Raw genomic sequence first — 22,744 nt, forward strand, 5'->3', positions numbered from 1 at the left:
AGACACTTGATATTTGTGAGTTGGAACTCTGTGCGATTGTGTGTGAATATGCAAATGTACAAAGTGACATCACCAACTGTCCCATCTATTGTAAAGTTATTTTCCATATTTTCCATTGTTTTAGGTCTCAAGTAGCATATTTATTTGTGCTTTTTCTTTAGTTCCTTGAGTTCATGGACTCTTGCTAAGAATAGAAGTATGTATTCAGCAGAAAATACATTTCAGCAACTTTAAAAATGTTACAGCATTAACACATTGCATCGCTCTGGTGCTTTGCTATTTACAATGTTCATTCAGTAGCATTACCTCATTAGATGTCATGGGGGGATGCATTTTGAGATGTGAATGAGGTCATGACCCCTGGAGTCAGAGTAGTTGGTGCTCACACCTGGATTCTGCCAGTGGTGACACATATGTAGCCTTGAGCAAGTTCCTATCTCTGCACCTCAGCTTCCTCCTATACAAACAGTGGCATGCCTGCCTCACCATGTGCTCTTAGTCCACAGCACAGAGTAAGCCCTCAGAAAAATAAAGGCTGTATCACTGCTTTCTTCTTTTATGATGATGACTACTACTGCTGGCTTTGTTGCTGAAAATCCTATGTGAACTGAGACACATGAGTAGTACCCCTGCTTTCAAGGATAAGAAAACTAAATTCAGAGAAGGTTCACTTTCTTGCCCAAATAGATTCAGTTAATGAGCAGCGGGTGCTGGAATGTGAATGAATTCCAAACTCCAAACCTCGAATGGTGCTAGAGGTGTTCATCTGTGCTTGGGATCACACATTGCCATTTTAATATTCCAAAGTTCTGTGGTTACTGATGATTGTATTGACATTACTATTAAAGAGATCCAGGTGTGTAATCAGGACCTCGTTCCTCTGAAGTGTGATTCAGTGTGTGGTTCAGTCAGGTTTATGTCGCTAATGTTTCATAAATGATGATGAAAATGAAAATATTTGATTTTGAGGTGATTTAGAAACTACTCTTCTCTGTTCTTCCCTTTCAGCTTGGTATGCTTTGTAAGGGTAGGGAAAACATCCCATAATTTATAACATTACATATGGCACTTTCTCTTATGAGGGAAACATTTTAACGTTTGTAAGTTGCCTTCGCAAAGTGCTCTAGCGGGAAGCACTATGAGCACAGGATTTCTGAAACTATATTCCTGTTAACTCTTATTTATCCAGTATTCTTCAGTTAGACTCCAAGTATGGATTCCTCCCCAGAATGTTTGACAGCAGCTCTGGTGAGGAGCATTGTGATTGCCCCTATTGCATTCAATGTTCTTTCCTTTTCAAGCATAAAGAAGTTTAGATTCACTCAAGCATTTCTCTTTGTGTAAACTGTGAGTGCTAGGGGATATTCTCCCTAGAGTCAGAACTGTAGCTGTCTATGTTCACAGCCACGCCTTGGGTATTTGAGAGTAATGAGCAATTGCTGAATCATAGCTGTGAGTACTATTAACATCAAGCTAAGTTGGCAGGCTAACCCTGTCTTTTTCCAGAATAGAGGATGCTTATACTACTGTAGGTGAAATGAAGTATAAGTTATAGTTACTTTAATAGGATCTCCACTTTTACTCACTTTGGAGTTTTTGTTTCCCTTTTTTATTTGTTTCTCCCAATTATTTGCATTTTGCATCAAAAAGATCATTTTAATGCAAATTATACTCTTTCTTTCATGCCACAAATTATTTTAAATATACTATCTCATTCAACATTATTGAACTTTGAGTGTAAAATATAATGGTGCATAATGTTATAAAAACTTCATCTGATTTATCATGTACTCTTTCATTAAACAGTAAGCACATTCTGTACTTAAAAAGATACTATTTGAAAAAATAGATAGCTTTCAAATTTTTAAAGGTAGAAAGGAGTATGTAACAGAAAGTGCACAGCTAATCCCTGTCATTTTAATCTAAATTTTAGTATGTGTTTTTCAGTGTTTTTGTCAAACATGTTTTTTGACTGGCACCTGCTGTCTTTCAAATGTAAGGTTCTATTTGTGTTTGGAAACATGTATTTGGGTATGCAGTGTTGTACTTGACCATCCTTTGCCATGACCTAGTGTGACCTATTTCCTGGCTCTGTTTCTGAAGGTTGCATTGGATGTATTCCTAACCTATTTATGAGAATGTTGCACAGATGCTTGTAAGGAAAAGAAAAGAACAAAATAAATAGTAAAATGGTTTTGAAACTGGGAGCCTTGAAAACATATTCCTGCTCTAAACCAAACAATGAGCTACTCATAAATTATATACTGCCTGCAGAGGCCTTCTCCTCACACCCGAGTAAACTAGACAGGTGTCAAGTGGAAGCGATGCTGAATCATCGAGGGAAACGAGATTAGGAAGATGGCATACACAGATTTTCCCCCTAAGCAAATTATTTGAGAAAACCTTCGCATTAGATTAGAATAGTCCATATATGCAGTGTAGGAGCGCCACTCATTGCACTTTATGCAATTCATTGCAATGATCATGGCCTGTTTAATACAGTATCATATATGGGGTACATTGTTTTTATCTTCATACCCTCTTCTCTTGGAAAAATGACATTTGAGAAATTAGTTTCCTTCATAGTTCCTAAGTTGTGGCTATTAATATGGACACAGACAATATTCAAAATAGAGAAGACACCTTAGTGGTCAATCTTTTTCCTGCTATTTTGTGTTGTGTTTTTTGTTGTTGTTCATCATTATTTTAACTAGATTATATTTAACTAGAATATTATTTTAACTAGAATTTTGTCTTGTTTCCAGCAACTAGTACTTGGCCATCCATAGAAGCTACCTGGTGTAAATTTGTTAGAAAAATTTTAATGCTAGGGAATGGGATTAGTGGGGAAGAAAGAAAACTAGTATTTATTGAGCATCTTTTATGTCAAGTGTGTTAGATATTTTACATGTGCACTTTATTTCAAGGCAGTGTGGTTGGTGTGGATAATGGAAAGTAGTGATTAAGCTGGTTTCTTGTACCTTGCCCTGTGGAAGTTTCTCTCGTTTCTTTTAATTCTGCCCCTCTATCCATTCTTCATGTTCTACTCTGGCATTCATCTTAGTAATAGAACTTGAGTCCTTGCTCAGCATTTACCTATTGCTTTTTCCCAGGCTTTGTTTTTAGATCAGCTCCCCAGGCAGGCCCCATGAACTCCTCCCCTGCCATCTCTATGCCTGGCTCAGGACAGGGGGCACCCACAGTGCACGGATCTGGTGAAGGGCTCAGAACAGGCAGCTCATCTGGTTCATCTGTGCTTGTTTAGAGAGCAAACCTTTGGGAGGTAATGGGGTGGGAATATCTGTCATCACTAACTTAATAAAACCTTTCTTTGGTATGCAGAAACTACTCTCACCTCACCACTATGTGGAACAATAGAGGATCAAGGCCTCTAAATTTTAAATCCTAGAGTAGCAGTTCTTATCACAGAAAAATATTGTATATCCTGTTTTACTTTTATAACAGTTATTGAGAAAATACATGACAAAATGTATTTTGTACATTGATTTCTTAAAATCAATAATTTTATATGAATTCATTAATTATAAAGAGTCCTCAGTGTTTCGGATTATTGTGGGTTGATAGAGAGGGACCCCAAACATTCACTCCTGCTGTAAATTCCCATTTAATTAGCCAAGGATTTGGAGATGTAGCAGAACTGGGTTGACCACAAAGGGTGGAAGTGAATGCAACCTATCACAACAAACCTTTTCCCTGCACCTTGTTTCCTTAAGGAGCACGCACAGTTGCCTGTGTGTAGGGTCCTGCCAGACTTGAAATAGGAGACGTATTTTTGCTCTACCACAGGCATTTATACTTGGGACTCATTCAGGAAAACATTATCCATGCTTTTCATTTAATAAAATGTTTATAAATATGAAGCTGTCCTAGTTCTTAAGCCAGAAACAAGGTTGACAAAACCGTACAGTCTACAAAGGAAAGAAAGTAAATGGGTACCTGAGAAATATCTCTCTTCAGCTTTCTAGAATTCTAAGAAGTCTGTTTTTACCAAAGTCTACCCTGACTCTGGTTTATGACTTTTAATCCAGGAAGTTCCAGTAGGCGTTTGGGTTTGAAAACCAGAATTGCATTTCACCATAGGTGTGTATGTTGTGTTTCATCACATTGTGACCCATGATGGGTGGCCACAGGATTATGTTTTTGTAATCAGGCAGTAATTGGTTAATTTATAGTAGTAGGTAGGGCTTTGCTTAGTTATACTTTGTTATTTAATCTTTTGACAGGTACCAGTTGACTAACTTTTCTTGATGCTTCTCTCACACTGTAACTGTGTAGACTCAAAACCAGGCAACCTGACTCAGAGCCAAGACCCTTAGCTGCTATAGTCTATTGCCATAATAAGATAGATTAAATGAAGATATGAATAAAATGTTTTGGGAGCCCAAAGAAGGAAGCCACTAATTCTCTTGGGGGCAATCAGGTAGAATTCACAGAGGAGGTAACATTTGTGCTGGTTCTGAATGGAGAGTATGAGTTTGTTAACAAGAGTTGTAATGATGTTCCAAGTTGAGGGAATCTGTGCATGAACTTTTACAAAGGCCCATTTATCTGGAAAGTTTGGAAAATTCAAAATGATAGTGGGGTCTAGGACATGTTGGTATTATGGAGGGATTAGGGAAAGAGCTGATAGGGAAGATGTGGCTGGAGAAGTCCATCAGGTAATCAGAGAATGACGGCTGTGTACAGTGGAACTCCCCTACTTTTTTATATGTCCCAAAATTAAAATTAAAAAGTCCTCTTTTTTTCTCCAAGTTAGGGAAATGATCTTGGCAAAGCAAGGATCCATTTTTAGGGATAAAATGTTTGGCTGGAAGATGTAGTTTTTCTAAAGGCGATGGGCCATGGTGAGGAAGAGCACCACCCCCCCCCAGGAGCAAGGTCCACAGGTACCTGATTCACCCCTTGATTGGGCGCAAACATAAGCCACCCAACTGCTGTCCCATATACGAATGTGCATACATACACACACACACACACACACACACACACACTCACACGCACATATACACACTCACACACAGAGGGATAGTGCTGAGACCAGGCAGGAGAAGCTATTGAGTTGTCTTTCAAGGGTTTCTCAACCTGACACAGCTCCTTGGACTTCTCCTAATTCATGTGCCTCGGGGCATTCCAATGACTCTTGCCACTACTTTAAGCAAAACTTAAGAAAGTTCTTGTTTATCGTGTCATCAGGGGTCCACCATAGGAGGTGTGTGTGCGCGCAGGAGAGTGGTAGGACTCTCTTTCTTGAGACTGAGTGAAGGCTGGTTGCAGAGCAGAAGAGACTGAGTAGATGCAGGAAAGCTAGTCAGGAGGCAAGGCCCTTGTGCAGGTGATAAGAGAAGGGGAACTGGATTTCTAAGTGTCCATGTCAGGGGTGGGGAGAAGCACCTTGGTTCTAGAGACCTGTTGGAGACAGACTCACATGCCTTAGTGATTAATCAGATGTGGGGGGGAAGGAGAGGGAGGGAAGTCTCTAAGAGACAACAAGAGAGTTGAGAACTAATCACATGTGTTTTATCCGATTTCAGTGTGGCCTTCTAATGCCTGTGAGCTTGCCTTGGCTTCAACAGAGTTGATCTGTCAAATGCAGCTATGGGTTGAATCCTTCCTTCTTTTCCCTTTTTATTTTACCTCCTTTAGTTTAGAGCTCAATCCCATGGCTTGAATCTGTCCCCTTTTAGTTTCTCTTCCATCCTTTTAAGAAAGAGAACCAGAATTTAGCGAACACTCATCTCACAATGATATGAATGGTGCCATTTCCACAAGTTCTCTTCCTGTCTCCAGATCTCAGCTTTGTGGTTAACTGGCAGTGGAATTGTTTGGGTGTTGGTTGTCTTTCCTACAACAATTTGGATTTTGCTGACTTCCATTCTGTTCAGTAAAGTTGGTTATGACCAACTACACTCTGCTCAGACTTGTGTATATTTATCTGGTACTTGTAGTATTTGTATTTGGTTTGTTTTCTTTTACATAGTTATTTCCCAAATACCCTGCTGAATTTGCACCGATAAACAGAGAGAATTCTGATCAAAGCAAAGGTTGGGGGTAAAAAATTCTTAGCAAAGATTTAAAAGAAATACTATAGCAACCCAGGCCTGAATCTGATCTATCTTAAATTAAACATACATCAAAAAAAGAGAAGAAATCCTTCACCCTTTTATCAATAGAAATGTTTTGTTGAGATCTCAATCCATTTGTCCCAGATGATAAAAAGTTAAGGCCTGGTTTACCTGGGAGGAGAAATATTTAGCACAGACATTTTAGAATATTTACATTTGGAACCAGTTGTTCCCTTGCTCACTTTATCAGGTAAAACCAGTGAAGACAGTGTTTTTCTTAATTTTTCTAAGATAATTAAGTGTATCCCATTTCAAACTTCTGTACTCTATTTAATACCTTGTTTTCATTTTTTTTCTCCTCCTGTAGCCATTTCCACAGGCAGGGCAGCAGGTCAGTGAGTATAGAGCTTATCTCCCCATGCTTTCTGTCAGTAGAACAGGACTTGTGTCAATCCGCAGCACATCCCTATGCCCTGGGCTCAGTTTCCTTTGGGGGCCCATAGTTCTTGCCTTTTTAGCTAGGGCAGTTAGGGAGAGCCAGGGAGTCTCACTGCGGGCCATCCTGCTGTCTGCTGGGCCTGCTGTTCAGTCACAGGACCTGGCTGTGGGGCATGCAGGAAAAGTTCCATTGACACTGTCCCCAGAAATTCCCCGCAGTGACCTCACAGTCCCAGGCCAGAGGTTGTTTCTTTGGCCTCCATTGAGCCATCTTCAGCCTCCCTTCCTGTCCTTCCCCCTTTTCCAGATTTCCATCAAAGTTTGGCCTCTTGGTAAGGGTCTTTGTACCAGTCCCCATTCGGGCACCGGCTGCAGCGGTCCAGGCCCACTTCTGATGCTAAAGTGTTTCAGGGGGGTGTTTAATATGTAGGAAGAGAAAAACAGATGCCTCCACTGCACATTCCAATTTTAATCAGCCAAGAGTACAGAAACTGATTAGGTCGTGGAGACCCTGCAGCAGAGCAGAGGCTGAGTGCCTTGGGGGGGCTTTGCTCCTGCCTGCTAGTCCCTGGAGGCACTCTCCAGCTCTGGCAGTGCCTGTACAGGGTTGACTGCTGCTGGATCTGAATGAAAGTTGTATTTTGCTATCTTGCTTTTAGTCTATATTAGGGATTTACACCTCCCTTCTGGAAGTGTCAGCTCTTGAGTCAGATACAGGGTCAGCAAGGCCACATACCCATCTGGGGGGCAGAAAGCACTCAGTTCCCAGGTGGCTCAGGACAATATCTCTGCCTTTAAATATAGTCTTTCACCAGACTCTAATTTCTTATCCTTTAATCTGGTTGGGCAAAAGAACATATTTTAAATGTATACTATATTACATTATAACATAAATATAATAGATATAATAATATAAATGTGTAATATATTATACAAAATGTAGACTATGTTCTTAAGCTTTTTATTCTGGCCTTGTAAAACTGCAAATTAATCCTGATTTTTAAACAAAAATTTCAAGAAAATTCTGCATCTTGGTGCAGGTGTTTGATTTTTATCACAAGAGCAAACATATCAGAATCCCCAGGAGAAACATGGCAGTGTTGTGTTTCCCACTTGGCTCTGTTAATCCCACCACGAAGTGCGTGTGGAGCCAGGAACCACCCAGCAGACCTTGGGCTCCACTGTGAGGGGCCAACTGCATGAGGAATATTTACAAGGCACAGTTGATACTTGGCAAGTTCAAGGACCACACATACTGAGGGAAACCAAGTCTTCCGCTCCAAGGACCACTTATCTGGTTACATTTTTTTTTGCATGGGCAAGATGTGTTTCCATGTAAAATGCTTGCTCACTTTTTCACAGCATTAATAATTCTTAGGTCTCGGGAAGTTTTAAGATTTTCAGCAAATTATACTCTTTTAAAAAAAAAAATTTAAGGCATGCGTTATTGTCTGATAGCTTGGTAAGAAAATTAAGTAGTGACACTAATCCCATATTTTAACATTGGTATTGAAGTCAAACACCATGAATACAGTGAGAAATATAAATGGAATGTGTCAACAGACACGCAACAGCAAAGGTTATTTGACATTCCAACATCTTGTAAAGCATAAGAAGCAGGATTTTCAATTCCTTCAGGTAGAAAACAGTAATTAGATGCCATAGTCATAATGAAATCCATAGATACTGACAAAATGTACTGGAAGTATAACTTTTTAAGATTGTTAACTACAAGCAATAGAAAAGGCAATTTAATAAGTTCCAACATTTTTATCTAAAAGGCCATTCTCTAGGTCAACATTACATGTCCACGCTCAACAAAGATGATGTATATAACTCTGGATTAATTAGAAAGGCCTCTGGAGGCCTGTTGGCAGGAAGCCAGCCAGCCCGGGATATCCCAGTTCCTTTGTTCTGCCCTTCTACAGAATGTTGGTGGCCATCCTGGGCTCGGACACATTTCCTACATGCAGTTCAATCCTTCTTTCCTTTTCTGGCAAAACGGGCAGTTTCTTGACCTTTCCTTATCTGAAGTTGGCTTGTTTTCATTGTGAGATATTATGCATTCTCACTGTCGTCTTGTCCCACAAGAAGGTATAGTGGGTCAGTGAACTTACACAGAGTGGTATCCAAAGAAACATAAGAAATTCCTATTTCTACATTTTTCAGTAAAACGTTCTTACAGTTATTTCTGGGGTGACCTAGCACTCGGCTTTTGCTTGGGCAGGAGGCAGGAAAAAGTGAAACCCTCTTTGTGGGCCTTGGATATCCTCCGGAGTTGTTTTACCCATTGTTTTTCCTCCTTGAGTAGTAGATAGGACTTCCAGTCAAGTGTGTCTGCCTTTCCCTGTACATTTCTGAGGAATTAGAAGGAAACACAGAATTTGCAAACTCTTGTATTCAACAACTTTTCTGTTTTAATCTTTATTTTATTTTAATTTTTTTAATTTTTATTATTGACACTATTACAGATATCCTCTATTTCCCCCCTGCTTTGCCCACCTCTACCCAGTTCCCCCCTTTCCCGCCCACCCCTCTGGCCATCACCACACTGTTGTCTGTGTCCATGGGCTATGCATATAGGTTCTTTGGCCAGTCTCTTCACTTTCTTTCATCCAGTTCCCCTCCCCCACCTCCCCTCTGACATTTGTCAGTCTGTTCCGTGTATCCATGCTTCTGGTTCTGTTTTGTTCATCAGTTTATTTTGTTCATTAGAGTACCTTAAATTCTGTTATCACATTTCTTTATCACATTTGGAGTAAAAAACAGCATCCTTACTGGAGACTGAGAAGTGGCTTTTGCTGAGGCTGTAGGGACTATAGAGATGACCCTTGGTGATATCTAAGAAAACAGGAGGACTATAGGCAAGAGACTGGTAAAGAAGGGGTGACAGCTACAGAGCCTCTCAGTTCTTTTCTTCCCTGCCTTCACAGGAACCCCACACACCTCTCTTTCAAGCACAGTGCTAGGCACATACATGTATTTAATTACACTAGATAGACTGGCAGAGAGAGATTAGCTTTCTTGATCAATAATGGACTTCAAAGACTTGGTGGCTTTATCCCCTTTGGCTAACATAATGAGCTAGCTGGGTAGAACTTGCACTCTTCCTGCTGCTGTTGTGATGGGCAGTAGAAAGCTTTTGACTGACTTTTCTTCCACTATTCCTTTGGCTGTTTCTCCTAAAATTTTGAAAGAAACCTAGGAAGCTTGTGCTTGCTCAATGTCTGTCTGTCTGTCTCTTTCATGCTCATATAAGTAGTGTGTCTTTATAGAACCATGAAGGCCTATTTCACACTAATTTTCTCTCTTGTTCAAGGTGACCATCCTCCTTTGTTGGTAGCAGTGTATCAATGTAGATAAAGAACAATGATAATAGGTAATATTTGTGTAGTACCTTTATAGCTTACTGTGCATTTTCATACATAGTACATTATCTTATTTGGGCCTCACAGTAACCTTGTGTAGAAGTATTATGATTGTATTCATTTTATGGATGATGAAACAGAACTTCAGAGAGGTTCAACAGTCATTAAAAGTTGCAGAACTTCCAGGTCACATGGCACTTCATTTAGACTGTGCTGTTTTGGGAGTCGGTTTTCCAACTTGAGACTATGGCTTCGATTAGCTTACATGCTTTCATTATTTATCTTGGCTTCCTTCTTGGTGGAACAGAAAAACTGTTAAAACATTTAATTAGTGTGTTTTGCTTTGGATTTCCTTCCTTAAAAATTTTTTGCATCTATTTTAGCTATTTTTATCCCAGTCACAAACTGTCATTGAAATTCAAAAACCATTATTGGCAAGAGTACCATGCAGTAATACCCTATACTCCTTGCTTCTATTGAAATAGTCTCATCCAAGATAAACAAAATTGTTGTATTATCTTATAATTGAACAAATGCTTTTCCTCCTCATTTCCTCCAAATTGTAATTTCTTCAAGTATTTTTTCAAGATTGCTTTGAGTATTTTGGGCCTTTGCATTTTCACATAAATTTTAGAATCAGTTTGTTAATTTCTACACACCCACATAGCCTAGTATGAATGATTGAGATTGTGTCGAAGCTGTAGTTCTCCCCAAATTTCACTGCTGCTACACAAGAAGACTAAGAGCTCCTGAAATATAAAAGCCAAGGCAGAGCTTCTGGGGGCCGGCATCCAGGGACTCACCTGTTCTCTAACAACTAATGAGACTGCCCATGACTTAGGTAAGAGTGCACGTCAGGTTCCATCTTAGCAGTGGGGCGCTGCCATGTCCCCCCAGCTCTTCCAGTGTACCTGATGTGAGAGCTCTCCTCTCTGCTCTTTATGCAGCAAGTTGCTTGCTCTTTAGAAAAGAAAGCAGGAGGTACTTAACCTGTTGAGAGTTTCCTGCATTAGCACAGGGAAGCATCTAAAGATGGTTCTCCCATTGCAGTTCTCTTCACTTACCTCCCAACACAAGACCACTTCCTCTGAGGTGAGCACATGACTTAGATGGAAAATAATTTGTGGGTTTTTTTTCTCAGTTTCTTCTGCAGTCTATTTAGTATACTTCTACAGACGTTAAAGTGAGTAAGACCTTAAGTTTGCTGGGAAACTGCTTACCACTATTTCCCACTGTATTATATGTTTGCACTTAAAAACCCATGAGAAATAAAAGTACACGTGAACAAACAGACACGTAGAAAATTAAATACTTGTGACATTTTTATGAGTGTGCATGTGCATTTGTCTGTAAGAGCAATTATTTCTCCACGAAGCCCCAGGGCTTTAGGTTTTTCTGGGTAGAAGGTTTTTACCAGGTTCTTGTAATTTTATGGAGAAAGCTGTCATCATGACAGGGCACGTTTAGAGGAGTGACTTCTGCATTCGTTTGGTAAAAGACGAGAGTTTATATTAATTTATTTACTCAAATTCCTCTAGGAATTTTTATAAGATGGATTCTTGAAAAACTACAGTAATAATATCTTAAAGTTATTAATTCATAGAAATTAGGGAGAAATAATAAGTGGAGAAGGTGAAAGGGTCATTGGCTCTACATGGAAATGTACTTTTTTGTCTATTCATGGGATAAGTTACTTGTTTCTTCAGCTCTCTTACCTTGCTGGCTCTGTAAGCCTGTGAGTACACTGTTTTATTTGGATTTACACCCTTTAGTAACATCATATAGATGGATAACGCAGTCATGGATTTCCCAAGAAGACATCTCTGCCCTGACCATGGCACATCTTGGCAGATGTTGGGTGACCCTCCTTCAGGGCATGAACACAGATCAGCCTTGCCAGGTCTTGGATAAGAAAAGATCCATCTTGCCAAAGCAGAGGAATCTCCCTTCCCTCTACCACACCAGACTCTTTTCCCCTGAGCCCTCTCTTTAGAGGTCATATTGAACCAACTGCTCTCTGCTCTGTCAGAAACTCATTGGGAAGGAATGATATTTGAGAATATAGTGCATATTCCATTCTCAGTACTTGTTAGATTCCTGTGTCAGTTTAGGCCATCCCCAGATTACCCATTTTAGCTTCTATAAATTAACCCGTCACAGAGATGTCGTCTTTGAGTTTCATTTTGCTACTGTGTCCACTTATGTACAGTACGTACAAGTACCATTATATATATGACATTGTTGTGGTTTTTATAAGGCTGTTGTTAAAAAGTTAACTAAATATTCCAGATTATAATTTTTTTTTTATAATATCAGGAAAAATTTGCCTGTTAGGGGATGAGAAAAAAATTACAATTTCTTTCACTAAATTCTAGCTGGAATTGAGCAATCCTGTCAGTTTTTAGTATAGGTGATGATGGCATTAGCAGTTTCTATGACTGTCTAAAGTAGTAATCACATTACCGTTGTCACTAGATATTAGTATTTTATTATTATTACAGGAGTACAAATATTATACCACAAATTTGTTTTTCTATATTATTGCAACATAATTTGTTTCTTTTGTAATCTTGTGTGCTTTATTTTATGCATTTGGCTCATGAGGTAATCAAACCCTGTGCTCTCAAATGGCCTCCTGATGGATGTGCATCTGGGCTTCCTGGCTCCTTCAGGCCTGGTTCAGGTGTTCTCCATGGTGAAGCTTTCTCTAGAGGGTCCCTTCCTGCCCCTGCCTGTTCACTCTTAATACCTACGTGATGGTCAGCCATGTCAGCCTTCCCTTCTGCCTGTGGGCTATTTGAGAGACGGGACTCTCTCATTCTTTATTTTAGTCCTTAGCATCTAGCAATGTGCCTTGCTTGTAATAAGCACTCTGTGACTGCTAATTTAAATGCCACTTTTCCACTCCATTCCCACCCTTGCATTATTTTTTCTCTTTGCACTGTGTGCCAGCCAGTTCTTGGCTCTGGCTCTGGCTCTGGCACAGAGTTTACCGCTGTAGAGTACTTGTCAGGTAAGAAATGTTGATTTTTTTTCATCCTATTTTGTCAATACTGGCTCTAAATATTTTGGAGTTGGCTTGTTGGATGTTGGCATGCCTTTGATGAAACAGTGCACATATTAGGGACATCTTTTTCTTCCTGCTCAGACTGTAATCATTGATGATTAGCCAGCCATCTTTAATCTGAAGTGTGGAAATTTATTTCAACATTGGTTAGAGTCTTATGAAGGTTAGAATGCTTCATAATAAGAGCCTGTTTAATTTTTAAGCCCACCCTGATTGAAAGCAACCTGGTATCAGTGGAGAGAAAACTCTTTTACATCTAAACAATTGGATTTTATTATTGGTGTTGCCCTTTATAGGTGGCTTAGTTTGATGGGACAAACAGGTATAGTAATGAGTCTCAGAAAGACTTGATGAGGGTTTTTTGGTTTTTGTTTTAATGAGTACAGCACCAAACCTGAGAATAAAATTTATTTGATTGAAACAACATGGTTTAGGAATGAGTAATGATTATTAAGAACAAAATAAAAGTACCTTTTTTTATTACATCACATTTGGCCTAAATGTGAGATAGAAGTCAGATGAAATTTTATAATTAAATTTTATAAAGTGTTCATTTCCTCAAGTCCTTCTTCTATCATATTTGTTGAACTGGAAAATAAATGTTGAAGATGGTCTTTTTAAAATAATTTGGCTTCAGCTTTTTTTGAGTATCTCAGTTAAGTAGATCTAACTGGATTGGTTGCTATTTGAAGAATTAGAAACTTGCAAGGACTCTTGTATTTTATTCCATTTAGTGTTTTCAACAGTTATTAAAGGAGTGCATAATGGGAAGTACTAAAAAGTACATAAGAAGCAACTAAATACAATTCCATTACCTAGAGTTATACATTGTTAACAGTTTAGTATATTTTTTCTTAGTATTTATTTTATATGTTGTCTCTGTGTGTGACAAACCATCACAACACTTGATGGCTTAAAACAATGACAACTCTGTAGTTGGTGATTCTGTAGGCCATCAGTTTAGGCTGGGCTCAGCTGGGTGGTTCTTCTATTCCAGGTTGGTTGCCTCATTCATCTGTGGTCAACTGCAGAACAGTTGGCCTTCTCTTGGCTGGATTCTCTCACGTCTAGAGCCTCAGCTCTGGTCAGTGCGATCTCTCATATGTCAGCAGAGGAACTTGAGTTTGTTCACATGACAGAGTCTAGGGCCCCTGGAGAGACAGCAGAAGTGTACAAGGTCTCTGCTGTATTGGACCAGCAGAAGTGTACAGTACCATTATTTCTGCTATATTCTGTTGACCAAAGCAGCCTAAGCAGAGATCAAAGGGTGGGAAAATAGACACCAGTTCTTGAGGAGAGGGGCTGCAAATTCACATTGCAAAGGGTGTGGGAAAAGGGAAGAATGAAGATTGGTGGACATTTTTGCAACTTACTGCAGTGTGTGCATGTCATGTGTATGCATATATGAAAATGGAGAGCATATCAATTATTCTGCTTTTTTTTTTTTTATCACCAGATAGGCTCCAAATCTCAGTTGCTATTTCAATGCTGTGAGTTACTGGGGAGATTAGATTAATTTTTATATGAGAAGTTCCTCAAAAGGTATGTAGAACAGAGGAGGTAGGTACTCAATAAATCATAGTTTAAAAAGAAAGAAAAAGAAAATATTAGTTCTTTAGGCAACTGCTTGAATTCCATCAGTCTCATTTCCTGGCTGGTTTTATATTTCCTCTAATTTCTTTCCACATTTATTCTCCTGGTTGATGATACTAAGACATTTATAAAGTGAGAATACTTGTTTCTGGGCCCGACTGCAGCCTTTCACCAGCTCTGAGACCTTGGAAAAGTCACTTGACTTTGTACCTCACTTCATCTACTTAATGAAAATAACAACTATCTCACAGAGTTATTGGGGACAATTTAATTCTCCATGTATATGGACATTTGTTGGAAACTCTAGATGTGTTATTGTTTCCCAGGAACTCTTTGAGGCTTTTGTGGAATTTCTAGAACACTTAACATTTTTTTCACATCCCAACATCTCAAACTGATTTTAGCTTTTCTTTAAAAGAAGTTGTAATAAAAAACAAACAAAAACAACATTGTTCATTTCTGCTTAGTGCATGTTAAAGAAAATTTGACTTTCACTGCTTTAGCCTTCATACTAATCTTCAAAATACATAGCCACTTCTTTAACCTGGCACAGCCCCCTTGCATAACGTCTGTCTTCTCTGATCAGAAATGACATTCTTAACATCAATAGATTCTTAGGCTTTTCTGACAGGAAATATTTTTGAGAATGTATAATCAGTTATGGGGTATGCTTATCAATAAATTTTTCTTGCAAAAATAAATCAGAAATCCTATCAAAATAGCATTATGAAAAAAATCTGTTTTCCTTAGTACTTCCCATGAACTTGTCATGCTTGAAGCTTATGAAAATTTTTATTTAGATGAAGGCTGTATATTTAATCTGTGTGCTGGCCATCCTTCCAGCCAGTCAATTTGCATAAATTTCATGTCCTAAACAGGAAGAAAATGGTTGTGGTCTGGAGTCAACCTTTTCTCTCTCAAGCCTGTATTGCTTTCCTTTCCCTTGACTGGCTGCTTCCACTTTCCACACATTGTGTATTTCACCATAAACCTTCTTTATTCCTTTCTCCTACCTATATACATGCCTCCTCACCCCAACAAAGAGGAACATTTTTCTAAAACTCCTCTTTTCTTTTTCATTTTCTAAACAGTGAATGAATCAGTTCTCTCTCATTTTAAAAATGTGTCCGTGCCATTCTCATAGTTCATTAATTCATTTTTTGTTCATTGACTCATTCATTCATTATTCAGTAACAGCATTGTACACATGCTGCTAGATGCATGGATATAAAGACAGATATGTCCTGGTGTCCCGTGGATTTGGCCTGTCCTAAGGAGGACAGTATATGAAAGTGACATTTGTCCAGGGCTTTAAGTGAGATGTAAACAAAGGTTTTGGGAGCTTGGGCAGTGGGAGGAGGAGATCACATTATGCTTTCCTTCGTAAGGACCATAGCTATGTGCTATGACAAGAGTTAGAGTCAGGAGTGGATAAGCTAAAGAGCGGGTCAGTGATGATTTGGGGCTGAATTGAGTCTTGTCTTATGAAATCAGGGTGCTGCGCAGTCATACATGCCAGTTACTGAGCACAGAAGGGAGAGGTGGTTTATTAACCAGGTCTCTGGTATGTTCTTTATTTCCCAAAATGAAACCAGTTGACATTTGCTGAGAACAAACTGCCCATGAGTCTAGGTGTTTTATGTACTTCATACTATTTTATAGTAGACCTTTCAGTGCTCTTCCTTCTGCAGATGAGGCTGAGAAAGGTTAAGTAACATCCCAAGGTCACATAGCTAGTAAGAAGCAGAGCTTAGAATTCAAGTCCAAACCACCCTGTCTCCTTAAGATGGTAAATCCAATGTCAATAACATAGGCACAAAAGAACCAATAGCATAGTGAAATGCAGTATTTGCAATTCTAACCAGGAGTATTTTTAAGTCAGTTTGACAGAGAGGGACAACATCTGCAAAAAAGTGCTGTCAGGATGAAGCTCCATTTGTCCCCAATTCAAGTCCTGCTCAGGACCACTGTGTGTATCCACACAGGTTGTGAACTTTGCCTCCTGGAATTAGTTGTACCCTATACAATCTAAATAGCAGTCATAATGATTCTGTAGACTGTGCCTTCACTCATATTTATTTTATATCTGTATTGTTCTCTTTCTTTGAAAGGTTAGATATATTTAAAGGGGCTGGGTAGAGAAATGAAGTAGGAAACTAGGTAATTATTGTGCATTTGTAACATACTGTGGCCTGGCTGTTAGAGGTTTCTACTTCAAGCATAGTACATTAAAATCACTACAGGCCTCTTACTGTTATCCTTTGGTAAAATGTTTATACACCTAAAGGCACAGAAAATTTTCCCAACCAACCCAGCTGTCACTGGGGAATGATTGCAAGACGGGGGGGGGGGGGGGGGGGATGTCCTTTTATTTTGTTAGGCACGTGGGAAACCAGATGGCCGAGCTCACTACAGGTAGCAGACCCTTGAACATGTTTGTTGGGAGTTGCCCCTTGTCCAGATCATGAGCATCTTTGTACATCCTTCCTTACTCCAGGCCCCCATCTCTTCCTTGGACTGTTTCAGGAAGCTCCACCAGCCCCGTTTCCACCTATAGCCATACAGACACGTGGATCATTTTTCTTCTGCACCCACACTTTTCAGTGGCTTTCTTAGGGTTACAGGATAATGTCCACATCTCTTAGGATGACATTAAGAACTGTCCTCCTTCCTACCTCCCCTCCCCTCCCACACAGCAGCAGAACCTCTTGCAGTTGCTAGAACAGAACAGGCCATTTCTGGCCTCTGGGCCTTTGCTCATGCCCATCATTTCGTGCTTCATTTCCCTCCTCCCTTAATTCTGCCCATGAATACAAACTCATACTGTAGATGACATGCTAGAATATGTCCCATTAGCCTTCTGTCATGCCACCTATAAGATGACTTCATGGCACATACCTGTGTGGGCCTATTCTAGGGAACAGGAATCAAGTTGTAGTGGTTTTTGTATATTTGAGCCGCCTGCACCTGGGGAAGTGCTTCATTTCCACTGGCTAGCAAAAAACAACTATTGAAGGAATTAGTGGGTTAATGACTCACTGGGCATGTGTTCCTTAGTTTCTGGAAGAAAAAGATCAAACATAATACTTTATTTGTCCCCTATAAGGTGTTCTTGAGATTCTGCATGATGACACTATAACCCAGTGTTCTAAATACCCTGATGGAAAATACTGGGATTTAATGAATCCTGGCTTTTTCTGTAGATGTAGGTGACATGTCAGAATATTGTTAGTGTCTTGGGGACTGTGAGACTGTGCCTTCTAGGGCCCACTTATCAAGGTCCTGAACCTTCCCAAGTGCTTAACTCAGGGCCTTGCTAGTGGGTCAGAGCATCCAATGAATCAGGTCAGTGAATGAGTGGAGTTGGGGAGATAAGGGAACCCAGTGCTTGAGAATAGACTTCTGATAAGATGTTGACTACTGACTTTGTCTAGCAGGAATGGGGTTTGCAGGAGTTTCTGAAAAGGGAGCAACAGGCTTATCCTGAAAAACAGAATAAACAAAAGCCCCAAGATACAACAAACTAACATTCTGGAGTATTTACTGTGAGCCAGGAGCTTTACCAAGCATTTTCGAGAGAAACCCTTAATCCTGAGTTCTGCTTCCATGGCATGGTGTGTGTACTCTGAGACCTAGCCGTGGTGTTCCAGGAGACTGCAGCCATGTGTGGAAAAACAAGAGTAGAAACAACAACAACAAAAAAGAGGAGAGGAGTTTACTACTCATTGTTCTTAGGGAAGCACTGTGGCTGATCTTGACTACCCAACTGTTGTCAGCATGAGTTGATAATAGAATTTTATCCTTAATGTTTAATTTAAAAATAAAAGGAGCTGTCTTGTGGGTTACTTTTACTTTTTATAGTCTAAAACTATTAGTTCAGCCCTCCTACAGAAGGCAAACTGTAGCTGGGTGTATTTTAAGACTAACCAGATGAGTAAATGGGTTCATGTTCTTGAAGCCAAGCTTCTCACTCTTCTCACTGAGAACAAGGTGCATACAAATATAGGGGTGTGTGTGTGTGTGTGGCGGGGGTGATAAGAACCCTGTGGGAATGAATAGGGATTTATTTCACTGTGAACTTAAGATCTATACAATGTATACATATGTACTTATGCATGTATATGTATGTATGTGTATGTGTATGTGTGCATACATGTATATATTCCTTGCTCTGTCTTCTGAAAGCAAAGATACCCCTATAATAATTAGAAGTAAGCACACCTAAGCACTTGCATGTTAGTCTCTAATATCACTCTCCTCTAAAACAACTACATTGCCCAGGGAAATGCCAACATCTTGTTAGGCCAGGAAGTAAGAAACTGCCTAAAAAAATGTCTAAAAGGCACAGGAAACAATTTGAATAGGCTTTGTTCATTGGCCAAATCTGGGATAATCTGAGCACCAAAAAGTTTAGTATTAATTATAAACAACTGTGGAGGAGGAATTATTAAGTTCATACAGATAATGGATGGATGGATGGGTGTGGGGAGAGTAGGCGCCTCTTGCTTAAGAAATGACAAGTGCCAGCTAGTAAATGTGGAGGGAGGGAGTGCCAGAGCAGGAAAATCAGCCATTACCACCATCATAGTAAAGGTTGGATCAGGCAAGACTCATCAACGGTTGCTAAATCCAAGCAGAAGTGTATAGGAACAGGTATTTTGCATGGTGTTAAAGCTCTCCCGAAGATTGCTTATCTGTAGTAAGGGAAAAGGGTAATTATGAAATGGAAAAATCGGACTGTAGTTTGACAGGGGATCAAAATTTCCATCCCCAGTTGAGTCAGACAAACATCACTGCCTCCAGATATGATATCCCGAGAAGAACGCAGCATCATCTGTGTGGTCTGGCCCGAAACGCACAACCTGGATCTAATCATGAGGAAACATCAGGCAAAGGCTCTATTCAGAAAAGCAGGGGAGGGAGAATTGTATCCTTCAAAATTATCACAATCATAAAAGACAAAGAAGGACTGGGGAAATGTTCCAAATTAAAGGAGGCTAAGGAGATGTGGCAACTACATGCAGAACCTGACCCTAGACTGCATCCTGTACTTGAGAGCAGGGATTGGGTGCAGGGGGTGCCCTAAATGTCATTATTGGCTCAGTTGACAAAATTGGAACATGCATTATAGAGGATCATGTCAATGTTAAATTTACTAAAGTTAGTAACTGTAGCTGTTATATAACCCTGGTTATGTAAAGGGGAATCCCTCTTTTTAGAAAACACACACTGATGTATTTAGGAATAAAAGCTCAGTAAAGCTCAAATGGTTGGTGATGAGGGGCTAATATTTTATGTGTGTGTGTGTGTGTGTGTGTGTGTGTGTGTATAATACTTAAATATACACACATATAAAATAGAGGCAGAATATGCAAAGAGAAAGGAAATGGTAAAATGTTAATAGCAATAGATAACAAAGGGTCAAAGAGTAAACTGGGGACATGGGTGTTTTTGTACCATTCATATTCTTGCAACTTTTAAAGTCTGAAAGTATTCCCCAATAAAAAGTTAAAAAATTGAAAAATGATATTATTACCAAGTCAGTGATTGTTTTCTAAATAAATATTTATTTTATATTCTGTCCTTTCCTCTTCTCTTTTTCCAATTTCTCTTCTTTCTTCATCCCCTTTTAGAAGCTTAAGGCTGGTGAGAAGGGCATCTCCGTGGGGCAGACTGTCATCACAAAGCATCGGAACACTCGCTACTACAGCTGCAGAGTGATCGCTGTGACATCACAGACTTTCTACGAGGTCATGTTTGATGATGGCTCCTTCAGCAGAGACACATTCCCTGAGGATATTGTGGTAAGTTCCTGGGGTGCATGTCCCCAGTTTACTCTTTGTATGAAACTAAAGCAGCTGAACTTTTCAGGAATCTTTCTTATGGCTCTTGAAGTAACTCATTTCACTTGCTATTTCATTAAGGTGTGCTATTTTCCCACTACAAAGAAATATTGTTTTCTAGGAGGTTCCTTAGCCTTCATCATTCTAAATAGTAGCAAGGTATACTTAGACTCATCTTCCCAAATTATTTTAATTAAATGAGAAATGTGGCCAGAGAACATAAAGTGTAGATTCACCTGTTCTTTTCTGTTACAGTTAGCATATTTGAATTCCTTTATTACTGCTCTTTTTTTGTGCTTAACTGAAGAATATGGCTTTTACTAATCTGACCTGACATTGACATCTGTGATCTGACAGAAACATCTGTGGATATTTCATAGAGGAGTAACAAAAATCACACAGCAAAACAGCTGCGACTTATACTGAGTTTCTTAACTGTGGTCTGGATTGGAATGTGTGTGTGTGCGCGCGCGTGCGTGCGTGTCCCCATCTACCTGTCTCCTGTTTCCCCTGCCCCCTCAGTGAACCTTTGGGAATTATTTAGAGGACCAGGTGAATGTGTCTCAGGAGATTATTTTTAGCAGGATGTTTCACAAGAAGAACACTTTCCACAGAAGGGTTTTTGAAACTGAGATCAATTGAATAACTGGGGTCAAGGTTAGTCTAGTGGTCATCTGGTTACCCTTATATGTTTAAGGGAAGTACTGTTTTGGGGAGCCAGGCCTCAGTAATGTATTCGTAACTTCTGCCTTCTACTAGGTCTGTTGATACTTTGTTTTTTGTTCTTAGATGTTTCTTAGTGACTTAATAGTACTAATTATGTGTGTGTACAATTGATAATTAAATGTGACTGTATGAGATCTGTATGAGATTGCTCATAAATATTTCTAGAACTTCGGTTTCCTGGGCCAAAGAAACATTGATTTAGTCAGCTTTGTTATGTTTACTTCTCTATGCTGTTAAAAGACACAAGTTTGTAAACAAAAATGACCTTATTTAAAATATTTTAGCTAATGAATTTAGATAAATTAACAATCCCAGGACTTGATCATATACCAAAACGATGCATTGTACTTCTTTGCAAAATTCTAACTGGAGCTTCACTTTGCTGCATTGCCATTGCCACTCATAAACAGCAATGGTTAGGTAACGTGCTTTCCTTGTTAGAGTAGGTCATCCGTTTAAGCACTGAATCCACAATCACCGAGTACCTGTGTGCCAAGCATCACACTGGGTGCTAGCAAAAGAATGAGAAAGGAGGTATGATTCCTGCTCAGTCTAGGGGGAGGCAGGCTGGTAAATGGGTGATCAATGCTATGGATGAACCTGATGAAGTGTACCACCTGTTGGGTCCAGAAGAATGAGCATGAGACTCCGCAGAGTTATATGGGCTGACACTTACCATCATGTCCACTTGTCAGGACTGCTTCAGGAACTCAAGTGCATGAACTCATTTCCTCCTCACAACCTTACATGCTGGCACTACTATTCTTCACATTTTACTTCTGAGGAAACTAAGGCACAAATAGGTAAATAATTTTCCCAAAGTCACACATAGCTAGTAAGTGTCAGAAAGAGTATTCAGTCCCAGAATCACTTTAGAGCATCTGTTCTGAAGCCCTGGGAAGAAGGGACATTTAAAGCAGGAGAAGGGATTTTCAAGACCACAAAACGCCTGAAAATATACAGGAGGCTGAAGCCGATTGCTTTCACCAGCCTTGCCTAGGCTACTTCAGAATCAGCCTTCTTTTGTGCAAACTGTGAATACTGAGCCTGCAAAAGAGGAAAACTTGGGTGGGGAGCATGGAGGGGGTGTGATAAAAGAATACTGAGCACTAATCCCCAAACCTGAGCAAATAGTTAGGTCTTTGTCCATGCTAGCATTTAATGAATCCTAACTTCCCTTTCATTTCACAAGCCTTCACACACACAGCCAGATTCCCCCCCTTTTTATTGAATTTATTGGGGTGACAATGATTAGCAAAATTATACAGGTTTCAGGTGCACAATTCCATAGCACACCATCTGTACACGCATCCAGCCAGTCATAAGCCTTCCTGGAATGTTTTTAACTTTTGCATTGGAAAAGAGTGTCTGTGATCCTGGAAGTTTTTTGAAATTCCATGAGTCTTTCCTTTGACACCCCCTCCTTTTTTTTTTTATATATCTTTATTGATTTCAGAGAGAGGAAAGGAGAGCGATAGATAGAGACATCAATGATGAAGTCATTGATTGGCTGTCTCGCGCATGCCCCCGACTAGGGATCGAGCCTGCAACCCGGGCATGTGCCCTGACTGGGAATCGAACCCTGATCACCTGGATCCTAGGTCGACACTCATCCGCTGAGCCACA

General features: G+C 39.7%; 1 protein-coding gene across 2 annotated transcripts in view; it reads left to right on the forward strand.

Moving 5' to 3' along the window:
- KDM4C (lysine demethylase 4C) overlaps positions 1-22,744 on the forward strand; it is a 306,318-nt gene that overhangs the window by 253,760 nt on the left and 29,814 nt on the right. For both annotated transcript variants that reach the window (XM_081151625.1, XM_081151626.1), the window contains one exon: positions 20,183-20,353. In XM_081151625.1, coding sequence (XP_081007751.1) covers positions 20,183-20,353 — 171 coding nt within the window. The remainder of the gene's footprint in view (positions 1-20,182; positions 20,354-22,744) is intronic.

The sequence above is a fragment of the Miniopterus schreibersii genome (genome assembly GCF_964146895.1).
Source record: "Miniopterus schreibersii genome assembly, chromosome: 11".
In the NCBI taxonomy this organism is placed as follows: Eukaryota; Metazoa; Chordata; class Mammalia; order Chiroptera; family Miniopteridae; genus Miniopterus; species Miniopterus schreibersii.